The 20,316-nt window shown below is 36.8% G+C and overlaps 2 protein-coding genes across 6 annotated transcripts in view; both read right to left on the bottom strand.

Moving 5' to 3' along the window:
* Positions 1–20,316, bottom strand: part of LOC122820925 (zinc finger protein 420-like) — a 175,621-nt gene that overhangs the window by 112,599 nt on the left and 42,706 nt on the right. The window lies entirely within an intron of this gene.
* On the bottom strand, positions 1,887–17,034 carry LOC122821070. 3 transcript variants are annotated; one of them, XM_044098937.1, is made up of 7 exons: positions 10,103–10,182; positions 9,983–10,026; positions 6,926–7,113; positions 5,845–5,896; positions 5,402–5,734; positions 5,248–5,325; positions 1,887–3,367 (listed from the first exon to the last, which is right to left on the bottom strand). In XM_044098937.1, the coding sequence occupies exons 3-7, from the start codon at positions 6,941–6,943 to the stop codon at positions 3,243–3,245; spliced, it is 606 nt and encodes a 201-aa protein (XP_043954872.1). In that variant the 5' UTR covers positions 6,944–7,113; positions 9,983–10,026; positions 10,103–10,182; the 3' UTR covers positions 1,887–3,242. The 3 variants fall into 3 exon arrangements, with proteins under 3 accessions (XP_043954872.1, XP_043954871.1, XP_043954874.1); XM_044098936.1 differs by lacking the exons at positions 9,983–10,026; positions 10,103–10,182 and adding an exon at positions 16,901–17,034; XM_044098939.1 differs by lacking the exons at positions 9,983–10,026; positions 10,103–10,182 and adding an exon at positions 16,901–17,034 and having other exon boundaries at positions 6,934–7,113.

Raw genomic sequence — 20,316 nt, 5'->3', positions numbered from 1 at the left:
TCTGATGTAACTTTTAAATGCCTGAACTCCGGGGTTTCTGCTGTCAAACAGTTTCCGTGAAAACTAAGACTCATACAGAAGCTCTGCAACTGGAGGGAGAAAACCTTTATATTTCTGCCTAATTCACCTTTTTTTGTGGAGGAGTTTTTATTCTTTTTTTGTTACTGAAATACAGTTAAATTTTCATTGATCTTCAACTGAACAGAAAACCACAGGAGCCACAGGAAACAGAAACACAGCAGAGTTGCATCACTTCAATCTAAACCCTCCTCCCACCTCACACGCTGGATGGTTTTCTCCCCTTTCCAGTGACGTGCGGTCAGGGGAGGCAGGTGAGGCTGTGCCTCACCTGCCATCATGGAAAGAACGAAAATATATAATCTTAAAGTAATTTAAATTGTTATATTCATCCGGTGGTTTTTACTACTTGGATTGCGCAACCCCTGGCTCTGCGCTGGCTGCTAAGCGGAGAGAGCATGTTGCTGTACGGCGTCAATAAAATGGTTTAAACAAATTTAATATGTGAACTTATTTCCAATAATTTAGCTTATGTATATAATGTACAGTGCTTTTTGTCACCAACTGTGTTTGTGTAACGTGTTTCGTGTAATGAGCGATTATAAACGGCAGAGAACAGGTTCGAGGTGAGGCAGGCAGTTCTCTTGCCTCATGGCAGGGGGCGCTCAAGATCCCAGACGTTCGTCTTGTTCACTCCTCAACTGCCGAGTAAGTGACAGCGAGCTAGGCTAAACGATTCGGGAAGCAAGTCAAGTGCAGCGATAGATTATAATAGAGATAGTGATTTTTTGTTTTGTTTTTTAAGGAAATGTGTGTTTTGTGAGCTACAGTTTGTATGTGTAAGGATGCAGAAGTGAAACATAACCTGTAAACTGCTGTCAATCTATGCATCTATTTGCAAATCTGATTCTGATGACGTCAGTGCCTCACCAGCTATGAACCTCACCGCACGTCACTGCCCCTTTCGTAGGAAAAGCGGCTCATTGGGTCCATAAAAGAGGGAAAGTCCCACCCGCCTCCCACAGAACGTTTAACAATTCATCTTCACACTTCCATCTATTTTGTGTGAATTTTCTGATCAAATTTAGCTTGAATTTTGAAGTTTCAAAGTTTAAAATAAACTGTATTTTTCTTTTTGACAAAAACATAAAATTTTATCAAGTATATTTGTTTAGTTTCAAGTGTAAATATCTTCCTTCTGTCAACAACAAATCAAAATACAGGAAACAATCTAAATTGTGGGGCAGGATACAGTTCACTGTAGAGATAAAATGGTGACAGAAAGGTCATACGGCTTCTTAATCTGATGTTTTTTCGATTACAAAGGTTTTATTTTATTAGATATCGCACTACAAAAACACAATACTGTAGTATTCTAGTAATTTTATTTCAAAATAACCTTTTTTAAGTAATAAAACTGGGTATCTTTACATGGGAGTGGGCAAAAATTACATCCGGTGTACCCCAAGGTTTTATCTTGGGACCCCTACAATTTACTATCCGCATGCTCTGAAGAGCTCAGATTGTAACAAACAAGGTGAGTTACACTGCAAAAACATAAAATCTCACCAAGTATTTCTGTCTAGTTTCTAAGATAAAACTTTCAAAAAAAATTAAAAATGTCTTGTTATAAGTGAAATATACCACAGGAAGTCGTGCTTTCTAAATATAATATTGAGGAACTAAAATAAGCTATTATTAGCAGATTATTTTTTTGTCTTATTTCAAATTTACTAAGGTATTTGAACAATAAATTAGACCAAAAATACTTGGTAAGATTTTGTGTTTTTACAGTGTTGCAAGCTTTACACACAATAAGACTTCATGGTTTGATGAAATTTAGATTTATTACAAATCAGGCTGAAAAATACTGAACATTTTCTGTGGAAAAAAAACAGGTAACAAATGAACTTTACTTTGTACATGTTTGCTAAAAACGTACAAAATCCAGAAAGAAGTTACAATAACCCTTCAAACAGAAGGAGATCAACAACAACCATGCAGAAAATGATTGTTTCTGGCAAAGTGGATGCAATAAATACAACTTCATGTTTTTAATCAAGTATAAAAATGTAAAACTGCAATGCGATTTATGACTTTCCAGAGTCATGAAGTTGTAAATCATTCAAGAGACGCAAGTTTTACGTAACCAAGATGTGGAGTTACTCACCATCCATCATCTGCACTGATAAAGGTCCAACTGGACTTTCAAAATAAAAGTTTCCAGCAGCCCTGCAGTGTGTTAAATATCAGTCTGGACTTGAAATGTGTTCTTTGGTCTTCAGACTTTTGCTTCATTGCACAAGTGTCTGTTTCATGGAAACATTTTGTAATGTTTCACAGAACCTGATCTGCACGTCACTGAAAACCAGAACACCAACATGACAAATGATCTCATGACCTGAATGACGAATTTCCCAGTTTTACCCAAACATCATGGAACCAGCAGAGACAAATGAACACAAACTGAAACTGATTCACTCAGTAGAATTATTTAAACCATCTGCTAAAATAAGAATAAAAAAAGGTTTCAAAAATCCTCCAGCACCAAGATATGATGGAGTAAAAGGGCTAAATCAGAAAAAATAAAATAAAATCAAGAGAATAAAGTCATAAAATTACACCAATAAAGTCGAACTATTATCACTTTATGCTTGTATTATTTTAACTTTATTCCTGTAATTTTTTATTTTCTTAGCATGGCCCTAACACTGTCACATAAAGACGACTGTTTTTTATTTACATCTATTTAGCTGCAACATGCTAATTGCTAGCCTAGCAATTGGCAACTGGATAAAGAAATGTTATTGGAGCTTAGAAATAAAGCAACAAATAAATGAGTAAATATACAAAACAGTACAAAAACATGTTGATTCATATTCAAGTTTTAAAATTATTACTTAGCCAAATAGCTAAACTAGCTGCTAAACGAAAACAACACAAACTAATTCAGCACCAAAAATCCTCCAATGGCTAAATCCACAATTAGTTTAAGCTTTGTCAAAAATGAACAAAAAGTGTTAATATTAATAGATATGTGCTAAATGTTACTAGTTAATGATTGACATTCACCATAAAAACCAGTACAAAGGAGCTGCTACAGAATCACCCACTCCTCTGAAACGGGTCTGATGAAAAATGTCACCATGACGCCGAAGGCGGAGTGGGAAACCCGCAGACAGTCAGAGAAGCTGCATATAATTAAAATAAATAAAGATTAAGAGTTATCTTCGAGATCGAGCTACATGGTGAATAATGTAAAATATAAGAGCCACAACTACTGCGGCGACTGGAAGTGTTACAGCCAATTTAATGCTTGGGTCCGGTCCGCTTGGAGCGAGTTCAGCATCTGCATGGAGAAAAAGCATTAATAAATCAGAATTAAAACTAAAAGAACAAATATTTATGCTGTTTTATCAGGTTTCTAAACAGATTAGGGAAAACTACACAAACATTGGTGTGACTTTATTAACGCTTCGTTAAATTGGAGAAGTGGATGAAACTGAACTAAAACCAAACTGGTTATTGTGGTTGGTGGGGGTGGAAGAATGAAGAAGCATTTATTCCTCTACACTTTTCGCTCCCTCGTTACAATATTCTCTCGCTCAAAGTGAAACCGCTGCATCACTCTTCCCCCCGTTCGCGACGATCAGGTTTGTCCTTCTGTTGCTGCAGCTTCATTAAGAGGTTAAACTTACAAAAAATCAAACACCTACTGAAGGTTCATTTTGGTGATTCGAATTCACAAATATTTAAGGTTAAAGAGGAAATAAAGCTAAAAACAAAAACTGCTTTGTTTACATCCAGACCACTGACATTACAGTTGCTAGACTAACCAGAAAATTGTGAATAAATATGAATGTTCACGTGATGTTAATGTTAGCTGGTAGGTTTCTGTGCAGTCGGGGTTAGAAAAGCCCATTTTTTGTTTGCAGTTTCCCCATAATAAGCCAGCAGGTTACCGTGGTGGCAGTGCTGCAATGTAGGAATAGATCTACGAGCTATACAAAAGATTTCCATCACTTTTTTTCACAGAATCATTAGATAAGCAGATATTAGTCTGGCCAGTTTTTCTATTGTGAGCTCCCTTCAGGATGAGCTGATTCAGGGCGTCTGTCACTTTAAATCCACATAAGTTGCTGCTGGCCACGCCCCTAACTCGACATTTACACTCGCACATGAAAATGGATGCTCACAGTCGCACAGTTATAGAACCGTACACCTTTGAAAAGCAGAAGTAGAGCCTCCTACACAACCAACAAGAATGCAGGAAGTGGTTTCTGGATGGTTAGTAGCGCATAAAACCAGCTGAATCTGATGGAGTTAGGCTCGGGTTGCTAGGTGACAGGTGGAACTCTTATTGGGTTGCTAGGTAACGGGCTGAGCTCATTTTAAAGCTACCAAAAAAACATTAATGCAGCGTTCACACTGAAGGTGATCTGAGCGTCAGGAGTGTCAAAGTCTAAGTGGAGGCACTTTTCTCAGGTCTAGCGCTGCACAGCTAGACGTGCAGCTAGAAATACTCAAAATTTGAGTGTTTCGAGTTTTTTGGTGCGCGTCAATCACGTCCGACGCGGCCAATGCTGGATTTGGAAATTCGGAACTTTCGCTGCTGTACGTGGAACGTCAACCAATCCCAGAGAGACACCACTATGATGTAGTTGGTGTCCTGCCAAGAGATGCAGGCACCGATGTGGGTTAGCAGGTCATCAAACTGGGCTTGGGTGAGACGAAAACAGCGCCGATAGCGACCATCGTCAGCACCCAGCTAGCTTGTAAAACTCACACCTCTGAATTATCTGGTAAATTTAAACACGTGTCCAACGGCGTCATTCAGAGTAACCAGGAAAGGAAGAAAAAGGCCAGAGGCTCCTCATAACGTGAGTCGTTCCTTTATCAGCTGCCGTCGTTTGTTCAATAGAAACTCAAAACAAAATGTTCGGCAAAGAAATCTGAAGCCTCCGTTATGTATAAGCTTTCACTACTAAATATTTTGGTGCCAACTTCTCAATTTCATCTGCTGTTGTACAAAAAGAAAACAACGACTCGCCCCAACGAGTCTGGAGCAAAATGTCAAGCGTCCAACTCAAAGTTTTGGACGCGTTTTCAGTGTGAACGCAGCACAACTTATTGCCAAAGAATGGTTGGGTTGTTTTGTTTGGGCTGTTTTTAGGAGCAGTAGAAAGTTAAGTGGAAGAATGAAAACTATATCAAAGTCCACTGACTTACGTGGAGAAGTCACGAAACAAGCCGTGTTTCTTGACGGATCGTCATTCCCTCCAGTCGTAACATTCAGAATAAATCGTTCTGCAAGGAAAAAAAACAGTTCAGTGACATTTCTTATCTTGTTTGACAAAAACTTAAATCCAAGTTTTTTTTTCACCTTTCATTTGAAGTCTCCATTTCTCAGTGACATCATCGAAGTCTTTGAGGTGGCAGGTGTAAATCCCAGAGTCTTCGGTTTGGACTCTGGACAGACGGAGTCGGATCTTTGCTTCCTGGGGAGAGTCTTTGTCCAAATGGACCCGTTCTGCAAACTGCTCATCCGCCAGGGACTGGGAACCTCTTACTATGTCGAAAACGATCTTATCCAAGTCAGAGAGACAGATCATGTTGAGGAGAGTCCAGTTGGTTTTCCTGGGAATGCTCCAATCAATGGTGACATCCTGGTTTTCTTTGGCTCTGTAGACCGTCAAGCCCTTCGTGACACACGTCTCTTCAAAGGAGAAAAAGTTGAAATAAGTCACTTTTTGCAAGCATATTTCTAATCTGATTAGAATAATATTAGAATAAGATAATAGAGAATAAGTGAGAGTAAAAACTGACTGCAGGGATCACAGATGAAGAGGAGGAATATCATCACCCACATCAAGTCCTCCTGCAAGAGAGAGTAAACAAAGTTTGTTTTACAAGTTTAATATAAAAACTGTTTATTTAAATGCTCCATAATAAACCAGCTGTTTCTGGAAAGGCTCAGCACTAATGCAGCACTACGTAGACATTAATTATTAAAAATACAGAAGTTGTTCTTTTTTAAAGTGATAATGTAATAATATGGCTCAATGTTTGTGTTCATCTTAATCAACATGCTTCTAATAATAATCACCAATTAGATTACATATTTTAGACTTTGACCAATAAATACCAAATATTTGGTCATTTAGTTGACTAAACAGTTCCTCTCCTCACCTGTGGGGGCGCTGCAACAAGAACCAGATGAAGGAAACAACAAGAATACACTGAGCGCAACTCTAGGATTTCTCTTTTGTCTTTGGGAAACGATTTCCAAAGACACTAGCTAGCGTTAGGCTAGCACGCTGCTTTTGGTTGCATTTACCCAGAATGCCCTGCGGAGTCTACTTCCTGCTTTTGGAGCATCTCTGGTTCTGTTTTCACCGAGACGGAGGTTTTAGACGGACCAGATTTCACTTTCTAGCAGGATTAATCAGATCGATCATGATTAACTGATTATTGACATAATCATTAACAAATTTAGTAATCAATTAATCATTTACTGGAGCAGATAGACCCTGACAAAGCTAATTTACTAAAAACAAAACAACCCAGTCAGAGCAGAGCAGTAATTATGACAGAGCTGTACAATAAATACAAACATTTTGCCTTTAAGATAAAATAACTTTTAACATAAAATAAATGTTTTACCATAAACTCCTTATGTGGTTGTTTCAGCTTCACCTGATTTTTCTGTAAAAATCTCAGATTTAATCCAAACAATAGTCAGATTACATATTAGTTTAAAGCTCTGCTGATGTTTATTCAAGCAGCTTTTCACATGTTGATGCTTGAAGGATTTTTTTTTAGCAAACTCGTGCAACCACGTCTCGTTTTCTAAACTCATAAAGCCTCTTGTTGCAACAAACATTATTCCTTAAAAGTAATAGATTACTTTAATACTTAAATCCATGACATGTTTCTGTCGTCGCAGGCGTTTCTCACGCCCTCAGTGCCGGTCGGGTTGTTTTCATTCTTCTGTCTGTTCACTCCACTCAGGATTTATCGCCGACCGTTTGCACTTCCTGTGCCGACCTGAATGTTTCCTGTTAGGGTCTCGATCTGAACCGGCAACTTATGGACCTGCAGAAATAAAGAACAGAGAATAAAAAATTCAGAATGAGACTTAAGATTTGGCTGGTTGTAGTTTGTAAAGTGATCAAACTGAGAAAGTGTTTCAACACGGTGGAACGTTGAACATCCAGGAAGGTTAAACGACAGAAAATAAAACAAATTAAATGAATTATAAAGTTTCTGTAAACAAAATTATCCTTCAAAAAAAGGGGCTGGTTGAGACTGAAGATTTTTACCGTCCAGTTTTTAGTAGAAAGAGAGAAAAACGATAAATCACACAAATAAAAATTATGGAGTTTGTTATAATTTATCATGTGATTAATTGATTTATTGCTTATTGTGACAGGTTTATGATTTTTAAAGTCAAGGTCAACATGATAAAACACGACGTCATAGAAACGCGACATCTAGACGTCAACCTAGAGGATTTGTTAGCTGGATTAAACTCTGACGTTTCAGTACTTCTTTGTTAAAATACCTTATATTTAAATATAATTCAAACTACCTGACAAACTCACCAGAACGGGAGTTTTTTGTTCTCCTAAAAATGGCGGCTGAAACAGCAGAGAGAGGAGAAAAGATTCAAATATGTTCAAATTTGACGTTAAAACTAAAAGGTAAAGCGGTTGTGTTGTTGGGCTCATAGCTATGATTTTTTGTTGTAAAAATCTTTATTTTTTATTTGATTAGATCTTTAATGTGTTCAAGCTGTGGAGCAACAGTTGAGGCCAGACGTCCAGTTTCAGAGCCGCTCAGTTCAGGATGCAGCAGCTGAATCTGGACAACATATTCGCTCTAAAATTAAAAAAATATGTTGAATTAAAGTAGCTTAAATGGAAAACAAGTGAACAAACTGCAAACAAAACAAGATAAATGTGATAAATTCACAGGAATGTATCCTGTGAATGAGGATCTTCTAGTCAGGGTGTTGAACTCATTTTGGTTTTGGTCCATATCAGAAATCAGAATGTTCTTAAAGGGCCGGTTACAATCTATTGATAATTGTTTCAGTGTTTCTTAAAATTAAATAATATTGAACATCTTTTCACACTGATCAGTCCAACCAGGATTTAGATTTAGATTTTCATTACGATGATCAGAGATCATGATTTGTGATGCTAATTTAACAATATTTGTAAGGATTTTTTACAATATTTGTGCTAATGTATGACGTTAAACATGACTTTTAACTTGTTAAACATGAGCTGTAACTTCACATCAAGGACGGCTGAGGCAGCAGTGACTTCATCCCAACAGTTTTGAGAAAAATTTGCAGTAAAAATCTGAAAAAATGTAGATGTGAATTTTGTTTGAGTTTAGCAGATTTGTTGAAAATCTGGAGGGACTTGTTGATGCAATCTGGAGTCTGGAGGGCCACATAAAAAGCTTTGGAGGGCCACATTTGGCCCCCGGATCCTGAGTTTGACACGTGTTCTGAGGAGACGGATCCGTTTCTGAGTGTCCTGAAAACTCCTCCACGTGGAAGATTTAACCTCTTTCTCTAAAGTTCCCTTAAAACATTTACATTACATTAATATATTTACATTTACAAATAATATTTGCTACACAAAAACATCTTATCAAAAAAAGATGTTTATAAAACTTTGAACCGATCTTCAGTGTTTAGAGTTACAGCAAAAGGAAAACCTGGATAAAATTCAGACCTAATGTCAAGCAGATTATCAAGTGCCAAACATGTTTTCTTTAAGCGACTTTCAGGGATTTAATGTGTATATTAGTTATTAGTTATTGATTAAATAGTTGCAGTTTAAGGGATAAAGAGTCAGATTTAGTTAAAAGTTGATATTTCTCCTCCGTTCTGTTTCTAATTTCTCACTAGTTTGCTTAGATTAAATCTCTCTGTAAAACACGTCAGTCTGCCTGCTAAATATTGAATTTATGAGGGTAAAAACTAAATATAAACTCAGAAAACAGCTGTAATAACTTTAATTTGGACTATTTTCTCAATGGGAAGCTAACGCCATGTGCTTTATATCTTAAGACATGTAAGAACTCAGGTTGGTGTTTGTTGTTTCATGTGTATAAATGAGTGTAAAACAATTAATTACCCCCACAGAATCTGCTTTTACTACATATAATATCTTTGCTTAGTAAATTTCTTCATTTTTCATCCAAATCAAATAATATATAGGTTAAAACTAATGTTTTAAAAATAAACGGTGATAGTTTAGAAATTATCGATAAAATAAAAAACAAGTTTCTACTTTTCTGATTTTTTTTAATCACATTTTCCTTTATTAAAACTATTTGAACAGCTGCAGGAAAACCTCATCTGGTTTCTCCATCTGTCTGTGATGCTTATTTACTATTTATTATCAATAAAAATGAACAGAGTTTAAGTTTTGAGCAAAGATCTTCATCTTTAAGTTAATAAAGGAACAGATGATGTTTCAATCAAACATTTATTAAATGAGTAAAATGTTGGAGTATCAAGTCTGCTCGGTTTTTCTCACTGAAAGAATCTGCACGTGTTTCCTATTAGAGGAGAAATTCCTCGTAGTTTTTCTTCACTATTTCATCTTAGACTTGATTAAAATCATCTTCTGTCTTCATATTTACGCACACAAACAGTAGCCAGAACTTTTGAACACTTTGCAACATCATTTGTCGATGAATGACGCAACATTTTATGCACAATCAGATAAACTACTTCCTATTTCTTTTTCCAATGGCGCTGCTTACTAAGCATCTATCCTGCCTTTCAAAACTGCCAGAGATGCTTTAAATGCACCAGAACGGTGAAAATGCTTTCAGTCTGCAGCTGCAGGGAACACCGCGTCTAATACTTGCATTAAAAGTGTTTTCAATTTACTTTTGGAGCGTTTTAAGATGAGGAAGTAGATATTTCCAGTCTTACCAGAGAGAGAGAAAGACGCAGCGGGTCCCAGTCAGTAGTAAAAACTGAAAAAAAAATAAAAAAATAGAAATGAAAAACATCGTGTGATGTCAACTTTGCCTTCAACCGGCTCGCCATCACCTTTGGAGAGGCGCGTACAGCCAATCAGAGCCGATCATTTACGAACTCCGCTCGCGGATTTGTAGAAGAAAAGAGGCGCGCGCGGAAAGCCAGAAAATGCGGAAGTGAATCAGGGAAAGTCCGATTGAGCGTCTCTTCAGTTTCATTCATTCAAAAGCGGCACCGCAACATGAACAGCTTCACACATCGATGCACTAAACCAACCAGAAAGGGATGAAGTAGCGCAGCGTTTTGTCACAATATTATTAGGAAATATTGTGAGAAATATGAGCCGGTTGGAGGCGTGAGAGATTCCCACGGTCACGTGAGTGGAGAAGGAGCCGCTGTTTATGTAACTGAAAACTTAACACTCCCATATATTCTAAATCTGCCTCCTGCTGGATAATAAAAGTTTGAAAGGAGACACCTGAATGTGCAGAACCTTTCAAAAGTATTCAGACACCTTGAACTTTCTTCTCATTGCTCATTTTTAATGGGGAAGATTTTCAGTGATACACCAACTCAAAATCATCAAGTTATATATGCAGAATTGGAAGTAAAAACAAAATAAAATCTAATTCATCCAAGTGGCTTTAATTAGTAAAGGTGCGATAAACCAGGGGGAGACTAAAACTTGCAGGATGCCGGCCCTCCAGGACCCACTATGGGGACCCCTGGACTACACTAACAAACATTGACCTAATTTTAATAAAAAGCTCATTTTATAGCACAACCAGCCCCACAAATTTAGAAAATAATGTAATCTTGCTATAACATTTAATATTTTGTATCTACATGATCTTTATGAGTCTTTAATGGTTTTAACTGAATTATTTTCACCCTGTGGGAAAAAGTTTGGATGATCTTGCTCATATTCCAAATTAGATCTCAATATTTTAACATTTTAATCCCATCATAACTCAAACGTTACACCTAAATCTTTTCTGCAGATGTAAAATTCACTACGGATGGAGTTAAATGGAGTCTCAAGTCTCATTTTGTGGCCCATCTCTGTTTTTATTGTAGTTTCTTTACTAAAAGTCATTTTTAGTAGATTTAATGAAAGTGATACTTTAAAACTCCATCAATTGAAACCCAAACATCTTTAGATGATCACATTAAATCCCCTGTGGAAAAGTTTGGTGCCGTTTTGCACTAATCCAAGTTTACTCTTTCCTAACAGATAAATAGATATTTGTTTCTTCATCTCGCCTACAGTTCTGCACGTTCTTCCATTCCTGATTTAAAATGTTTTCCGTGCAGAAGCTACCAGCGTGCTGCTCATGTGAACTGAAATGTCTCTGTGGTGTGTGACTTTTAGGCCTCACATCGCTGCCTTCCTGTTTGCTGATTTTATCTCCAGATTGTCAGAATAATCTGACTCCATTGCAAAAGTAATTTTTCCCTCTAAATTTTCCAAAACATGAAGAAATTATCACATATTTGCAGTTGTAGTTGTAACCTACAGAAATCAAATCTGCTGTTGACAGAAGTAAAGTTTCATAGTTTCATTTTGCCTAATGACTGTTTTATTTTTTAACTCTCCTCATAACACCTGCTTTTCTTTGTTGTGTTTTATTGTGTTTACTTTGACTGCAAACTGACTCAACTGTGGATCCGCCTTGAACAAACTTCCAGACAAAACCCTGTTGTTAGTCTGAAACCCGCGGCAGGATTCAGATCTTCACCTGCTGCTGACACAGATATCTGGATTTAGACGACCAGAAAAACGCTGTAAAAATGTTTTAAAATGAAGCTTTGTTATCATCAGAGGTCAGTTGAGTGGCCAAAAATTAAACTCACGTAAGAGTAGCACTACGTCAACATATTTTTACTAAAGTGGAAGTGAAAAGCAGCCGCCCAAGAAATTAGTCAGTTAAAAGTATTTGGTAGAAAGTCTAATCAAGAACTGAGTAACTGATCAAATTATCAATCATTTACTAATCAGATGGCTCAAAATATAAAGCTACGTGGAAATTTTTGGTATTTTAAGAAGCAAAATGACAATAATTCATAGAAATAACAGCAAAAATAACAAAATCAGACAAGAAAACTTTTCAAAATCAGTTTCTTCCATTAAAAACCTGAAGAAACTTTAACAGAAACTGCAGCTGTTTGTCTGAGTCTGGTGACTTTTTGTTTGTTTTTCATTCAGTGGGTAAAAAATCCAGAGATTTTACTCAAGTTAGAGTAAAAATACTTCATTCAGTCCCAAACACAAACTGTTTCTGTTCTCCACACTTTGTGTGCATGAGCTGAACTGCAGCCAATCAAACTACCCAGATTTTACTTAAATAAATAAATAAATAAGTCTGTTACTCAGTAATAACCACAGGCGGCCCAAGTCATCGTTTTGCAAGTGAGGTCTGAACAGATGAGACTGTTTCTCTTCTGGTCATTAAATCAAACACCAGGTAATTTCAGGACCTGAGCTGAACTGGTGCCGCCATCTTGAATTTTCTCTCCATTGTTTTAATGCTAACTGCTAGTTTCAGATGGCTCAACTGAGGTAATGTGGAGTGAAATATGAAAACCTTGAAAACCCGCCATCCTCTGCTAATTTCTTTCATGTCTGTCATGTTCTGGCATTTTGTACAGTAATTGTGAGGGAAGTTGTTGAAATGTTCTTTCTGCTGACTCATTTCCAGATCATCACCCACATTTCAGCTAATTGAACAGAAGAGCGTTTAGTTATTCTGAAAAGAGAAAAGTGTGTGAGTGAAACCCAAACTAAACCACGCAGACGCCCGCCGCTCTGTGGCGCCCACAGATCTGAGGTCAGGAGGAAGATCAGCGATAAGACCGTTTTCATCCGACTGTTTTCTGTTTGTTCTTTTTCAAACATAACAGATTTATGGATGAGGGTAAGAAAAAAAATAATAAAATTTTAACTAAAATGATCAATTTGTACTAAATGTACAGAATGAGATTGAATTATTCTTTGAAAGCAAGAAAAAAGTGAAGTTCTGGATGTCAGGCGAATGATGTCTGCTGTAATTCAGCTTTAGTTGCAGTTTCCTCCAAATTAAGTCAAGTTTGTTTTCAGAGCAAATTTCATTTCATTTTTTGTTAAAATCATCATGTAAATAAACATCAAATGTGTTGATCAGAGATCCAGTTAGTAGGAACCAAAAGCAACTTTAACCAGCTGGGTTTTTAGTCTCAGTTTACAGGAACTCAGTGTTTCAGCAGTTTTGCAGTTTTATGGAAGTTTGTTCCAGATTTGTATTGTACATTTTGTGCCTCGGTTTTCTTTCAGTTTGAAGGTTTTGAGTTTTCTGCATGTTTTCCCTGAATCCTCAGTCCAAACACAGGACAGTTAGCTCAGTTTAATACTCTGCACAGCCATACACTGTAAAAACACAACATTTTAACCTGGGTTTTTTTTTTTTTTTGTATGATTTCTTGTCCAAATATCTTAGTAAACTTAGTAAACTTGAAATAAAACAAAAATAACTTTTCAGCAAGATAAAGCAGCTTATTTTAAGTAAATAATTCCTTAATGTTGATTAAAAAGTTCCAACATTGGCAGATTATTTCACAATTGGGAAAAATGTTATAAGTGAGATAATCTGCCAATGTTGGACCTTTTTCATCAACATTAAGGAATTATTTATTTAAAAAAAGCTGTTTTATCTTTCTGAAAAGTTATTTTTGTTAATTTTGTCTTATTTCAGTCATGCTAATTTATTTGCACTACAAACTAATTTTTTGTGTTTTTTCAGTGTAAGGTGGAGATCGGCACCAACATTTATTTATTATGTGGAGTAGAAACACTTTTCCTTGCACAATGAAAAGCTTCCTTTGTTGTCTGCAAGAAGACAAAAAAATAAATAAAACAAACAATCTGACAAACCTAAACGTGGGTTGATGGAGGCGGATGGACAGATCCAGCTTACAGCTAATAAATGAAATTGTTCTGGATGATTTATGAAACTTTACGGTTTTTACTCTTGGGTGTGTCTCAGCATGTTTTTATGTTTGCAAAGACAAAGCCCCCGTCAACCACAGCCTCCGTGTTTCTGTGGTTTTATCAGCTCCTCTGGTTTGATTTCTGACTTCTGTCCGTTTCATTGAAGCAGATGAACCAGAAACAGACTGTTGGGGAAAATTAACCGTTCTCCATGCTGAGCTCTTGATGTTTGAAGCGACGCTGTTTACATGAATTGGAGCTTTACAGCTTTATTTGCGTAACTAAACAACATCATCCTAATTCAAATAGAAGATGAGTTACTCAGGGGAAATATTGTAAGCTGAAGATTCAGTCTGAAAACGTTTTGAGTCACAGACAGGTTAAAATCTTTCTCTGAAAACCCCTCTGACGGGGGATTGCACCCAAAACCTGTGGCTCAAAAAGAGGCTATGCAGTGTAAAAAACTCATAGGGGCGCTGCACTAGAGGTGGCGCAAAAATTATGTGGGGATTTTTTATTTTATTTTATTTTTTGTCTAATTAGTATTTTATGTATTTAACAACAGTTTGTGTATGAAATGATCCATAACAGAAGAACAGCACTGATTAGCCGCCCTCCCCTCCCTACAGGTAACTTGGGCAGCGGTCCGGAGGAGCTGCTTTAGCAAAGCACCGGACAACAGGGAGCTAAAGATGAGGCGCAGAAAAAACTCCGAGGCACAAAACAGAAAACAGAAGAGGGGGAAGAATAAAGATGTTGGAGAGACGAAGAAAAGCTTTTCAAAGTGGTTGAAAGACAGAAGGTAAGTAATGTCAGTGTATCAAGAAGAGAGATGTAAATATTCATGTTAGCTTAAGCTAGGCTACAATGACAGCTGGTTGTTGTTGTCCAATACGGGACGCGATTTATTCCGTATTGCTATAAATGACTGACAGACACACCGATCACACACACATCTCAACAATAAGTGGAATAATAATGACCAAAACAAAACACGGGAAATGTTAAAGTCAGTTAAATTGTCATTGCTGGACCTAAATAGGACTCCACGAACTGACGCTGTTGTCATGGTTACCTAGAGACGGACACTGCGCAGCCGCAGTGAGCTGCTATCAACCAGCGTCTTTTTAAAATGTCTACCCGATACTAGAAATAAAACCTCTGGCAAAAACACAGACGGTAGTGGGAAGACAAGCTAAACAATCACAGTGAAGTTTAATAGGGGCATTAAAATAAACGTGTCGGTGATATTCAGTGACAGCCAGCGGGTTTGATATCAGACACAATGGATCAGGAGAGGAACCGCAGAACCTAAAGAACCAGACATCAGTCTCTTCATCACTCAGTCATTTTCTGAGACCAAAACAATAATATAGATAAAGAAAAAAAATCAAAGAAATAGATTAATAAATAGATGTTGCGAAGAGGGCTGCACAGTGGTGCAGTTGCCTTAAAGCAAGAAAGTCCTGGGTTCGATTCCCGGCCCGGGGTCTTTCTACATGGAGTTTGCATGTTCTCCCTGTGCATGGTGGGTTCTCTCCGGGTTCTCCGGCTTCCTCCCACAGTCCAAAAACATGACTGTCAGGTTAATTGGTCTCTCTAAATTCTCCCTAGGTGTGAGTGTGAGTGGTTGTATGTCTCTGTGCTGTCCTGACCCCATTAGGGACAAAGGTTGAATAGAAAATGAATGGATGGATGTTGTGAAGAGAAACATTATTTTTTCAACATTATTTTTTTCCTGAGTGAACACTCAGGAACTTCTGTGTGTTCCTTCTACACTCAGAAGGAACTGAATTATTTTAGTCGATGGCTGTTTGTTTGGTTTTAGTGCTTAGAATATGTTTTTTCCTTCCTCTGACTGTTTTAGTATTGAATTGTACTGTAAAGTCCTTACTGGCAAACGTCTGAATGGAGCATCTTTTTTTTTTTTATAAAACAACCTTTTCGTTTTATTTAGCGAAAATAAAGTTAAATAATATATTAGAAAGTTAAATAATATTCACATTCCTTTAAAGACGGCTTTAGTTTTAAAAACGTTTGGATTGTGTAGGAAAAACCTTGATATCTTTTATAAATAGCGTTTTGTGGTTAATAATATTTCACCATTTTGTTAATGTGGGTTGCCAGTTTGGAAAAGGTTTCGTATCAAGCTGTAAGAATGATAGAAAACATGCCAACAACAGGAGGTTTAGACACTGACTAACAGAAGAGGCTCTTTGGCTCAAATATATATGAAATGATGAAATATTGCCCTGTTTTTGTTTCATTCTGTTTTAATTGCCCTGTAGGCAGCGATTTACTCACATATATGTACATTTATTATTATTATTGACACTTTAATTAAAGATGAGTTGTACAAGTTTATGTCGAAGGGGGAGGGGCGATGACCTGTTCGCATAAAAAATACATTTTGTAAACCCGTAAAATAAAATGTTTCTGCCTCGTAATATTTCATCCAAACCGACGATTCCGTCTCAACAGGCGGAGTTTCCTGAACAGGAGAGGAAAACATCATGAACCTCCGCCGGAGTGATTGTGGTTCGTGTTTTTTGCAGACAGAGCAGGTTTTAAATACGCAGCTGCAGCTTCACAGCATCGCGCTCTGTGCGGAAAATGCGCAGCGTGGAAATGGACTCACCGGGCCGATCCGCGTCTCCTGCCGCGGATCTGTGGGTGTCAGAAACTGGAAGTGAAGTGATTTCTGTTTCAGATGCAGAAATTGTTAAATGATCTGTTAGTTCTGGAAAAATAATAAAAGCGGAGGAATCACAGAGAAACAGTTTCTACGCTTTTTACAGTTTGTAACTTTAAAGACAGAGAGGATTTTTATACAATGACAAGAAAATAGTGAACGAATAAAGAAAACTAGATTTAATTTGTTGAAAAGATTAAATGAAAAAACTTACCTGATCTCATTTCTGACGCTTTCCTTCTTAAAACTTCGCAGTTCAAGACATTCTCACTCCCTGAAGGTCCCTCAGCGTTACATGTTGATGCGAGGGATTCAACCCTGAGCCTAACCGTAACCTTCACCCTAAACCTAAACAAATCCTGGGTTCTGCACGCTTAGGGAGCGGTTGACAGAACCCTTCGCGTCAACAATTGACTGTAAACATGTGACGTTGAGGGAACCCTCTCAAATCGTCAGCGAATGGTAAACATGTGACGGATGTCAGAAATCGTCCCAAGTCGTCAATATTTGACGAGTAGGGAGTGAGAATGTGTTGCACAGTTTTATTTTATTACTAGTAATATTAGTATATTATCAGGAGATGATCGATATCTTAAAGTAATGTCTTTAAAAATCTCCCTAAAAGCTCAACACAGAAACTGAGGTTTCTCTTACTATTTTTTGCATGTCAACTTTTCAGTTAATTGCTTTTTGGTTTTTAGAATATTTCCCTCTGATTGAGGATATTTATAAAGAAGTGCGACTACTAATGATAATCTTCACGCTTAGCAGCTTCTTCTACCCCGTGGTTTGAATGATAGGTGAAATTGAGCTTAAATAATAAAAATGTTGAAGAAAATCAGCCAAAGTCGTTAAGATCTTCAGAAAACTCCAGAAATCTGGCAAACAATTGAAGAAAACAGTTTTAAAAGAGAGTCTGGCCTTTTGTGGAGGTTTAGATTATATTTTAACTATAATAAAATTTATAGTTTTAACAAAACTGAAGAGACGTAGAGCAGCTTGGAGCCAACAGCCTGAAGGGAAATGAAGTTTAAAGGAATTTGCTAACGGTGTTTGTTCCTCGCCAGCAGAGGGCGCCAAAGATCACAATGTGTTTTATAAATTACCTCGATCGCTTTCAACTGATGTTTATTCACAGTAACGTTGATGTTTTATTTTTTCACTTATTTTGCACATTTCTGTTTTAAAAGGAAAGCAGGTCTATTTCTGCATCAACCATCCGGGCTGGACAAGTCAGAGATTTCTCTTGTTTATACACTCATGGTGTTTTACTGCCATCTAGTGGACATTTAAACATTTAAACTAATAAACGTCATAATAAAGCTGCACTTTGCACAGAAGTATACCAGAAGAAGATTAAGGAAACCAAAAAAATTATTATTCTGACTTTAATCAGATTTTCCCTTTTTTCTCTCTCCAAAGTTTATTTTTTTCCCCCAGTGAACCTAATCCTGTTCCATATAAGTACAAAAGGCAGGTTAATGAAAACAAACCAGAGGTGGAGTTAAACTGGTCTGATCACTGGTGGCTGTGGGAACGAATGAGAATCTGACGCGTTCTGTTCTCATCCAATCACAGGACGAGCTGCTTCAGGTCATAATGCAGGAAGAGGAACTGATGGCCCAGTTGGACCAGTTCAGCTTCATTCTGGTTTAATGGATGAAATTAAACGTTGGTGTGATAAAAATAAACTGTGATGGTTCATTCCTGAGCTGGCTGCTGTCAGAGAGACAAACGGGAAGAACTGCAGAACCAGTCGGACCGCTTCACTGCTGATCCCTCCTAAAAACCAAACTGTGATGTGAGGCCAGATTTAAAACTGCTGCTGCTTTAGGCCGATCCGGTTACAGAGGAATAAAACAACAAGTGAGCTAAAACATGATTAAAACACTTTTCAATGAAAAAAACCTGTGATTTCTCTACGTTTCTTTATGGTTTGTTATATTTCAGGGTCACAATAAGGAGATTTTCTTGGTCTGATAAAGTATATAACCTCTGATCCACCGCTGGTCCAAATTACACCAGTAAACCTTTTAATTTCACTATAAAATGCTTGTTTTTCTCTATTTTTATCAGATTTAGTAAAACTTCAGTTTTATTTCTAAACTGCAGACCAATCTGATTTTGTCAGATTAGCTCATTTAAAGTTTATTTTTAATCCAGTTTCTGTTTTTAAAGATGTTTGTGAAACTTTAGATTCTAATAATGCTGATCAACAGCAGAGAAAAGCAGAAAAACTCACAGAATCAAACAACAAAAGTTTCCTTAGGACTCACAAAGTAACCTTGTCATGGAAACACGCCTGGAATGAGATACAGATCCTAACAGATGCTGCTTGTGCTATTTAAAGTGCAAAAACCTGCTAAATAACATTTCATATGAATGGAGCTTCATTTCCTGCAGATTGTCTCCTAATCTGAGGCAGAGAAATATTGTTTTATTACCTCAATAAATGTTTTCCATGTCTTATGAATCAAAATGTGCTACAGTAGCTGCATGTTGTAAAAATGGTCAAAATAAGAGGGGAAGTTGTTATGGAGTCATTTTAAATATTCAGAAGCTATAATGTGACTGATATGTAAAATTTTAATGTTTTTATGTCTGGTTATGGTTAAATAGTTTAGAATCTGGAGGAACAAAAGAAAAATATCAGCTGAAGATCTGGATAAATTAGCTAAAATCATCTCTTTATTCTAAATCAACTCAAGTTAACAAACCAATACAAATTAAAAACACAGAATCAAAGGTTTATTTTCCAGAGAAACTCTGTACACTGCAAAAACAACAAATCCTATCAAGTCCTTCTGGTCTGCAAATATCTTAGTACACTTAAAATAAATGTACTAAGTAACTTTTCAGTCAGTTTTAGGATCTTGTTTTGACTAAATAATTTCTTAATATTGATGAAAAACTTCTAGTTGTGTTGACAAATTATTCACTTCTAAGATGGAGAAAATGTCTCGTTAGATGTGAAATTTTTCATCAATATTAAGGAATTATAGACTAAAACAAGTTCCTGTGTCTTGTTGGAAAGTTACTTGTCAGTTAGTTTTGTCTTACTTCAAGTCTGCTAAGATATTTGCACACCAAAAATACTTTGTAAGATTTTGTGTTTTTGCAGTGTAAATTCAACTGTTGCTTTAAAAAGCTTATAATTTCACAGAACTATTTAATAGTTTGAATTTTACACTGCAGATCAAATCTGGATCTGCTCTTGGGAAGGTTAAGAATTTAACATAAATAGAAAGAAAGTCGTCTCAAATCAAGTTTCGTTTCAGGGGAAACATTAACCCAGAGGATGATCTTACATCGTGTTTGCTTCGTGTTTCCTCCATTGGACTCGATGGCCACTCCTCTGATGTTCTTGGCTGCAGCCCAGCAGCTGAACAGATAACTGAGCAGCAAATCAAACTGAGTAAAAACCTGCTGGACCAGATTCACCTCCGAACGAGGAACAGAGACATCGATGTTTCACACACATCAGGAATTTATTTTCATCTTGACTTTCTGATGAGAACATTTGGTTCGTTTAGACTCGGCTCAGCAAACTGCAGGATACAAAAAGTATTTTAATGCTTCAAAACCAACAAAATATTGTTAAATGTAAATTTGTTTCTATATAAAAGCAAA

This window comes from Gambusia affinis, linkage group LG18 (assembly GCF_019740435.1).
Source record: "Gambusia affinis linkage group LG18, SWU_Gaff_1.0, whole genome shotgun sequence".
Lineage (NCBI taxonomy): Eukaryota > Metazoa > Chordata > Actinopteri > Cyprinodontiformes > Poeciliidae > Gambusia > Gambusia affinis.
This window is presented reverse-complemented; position numbering and strand designations above follow the sequence as displayed.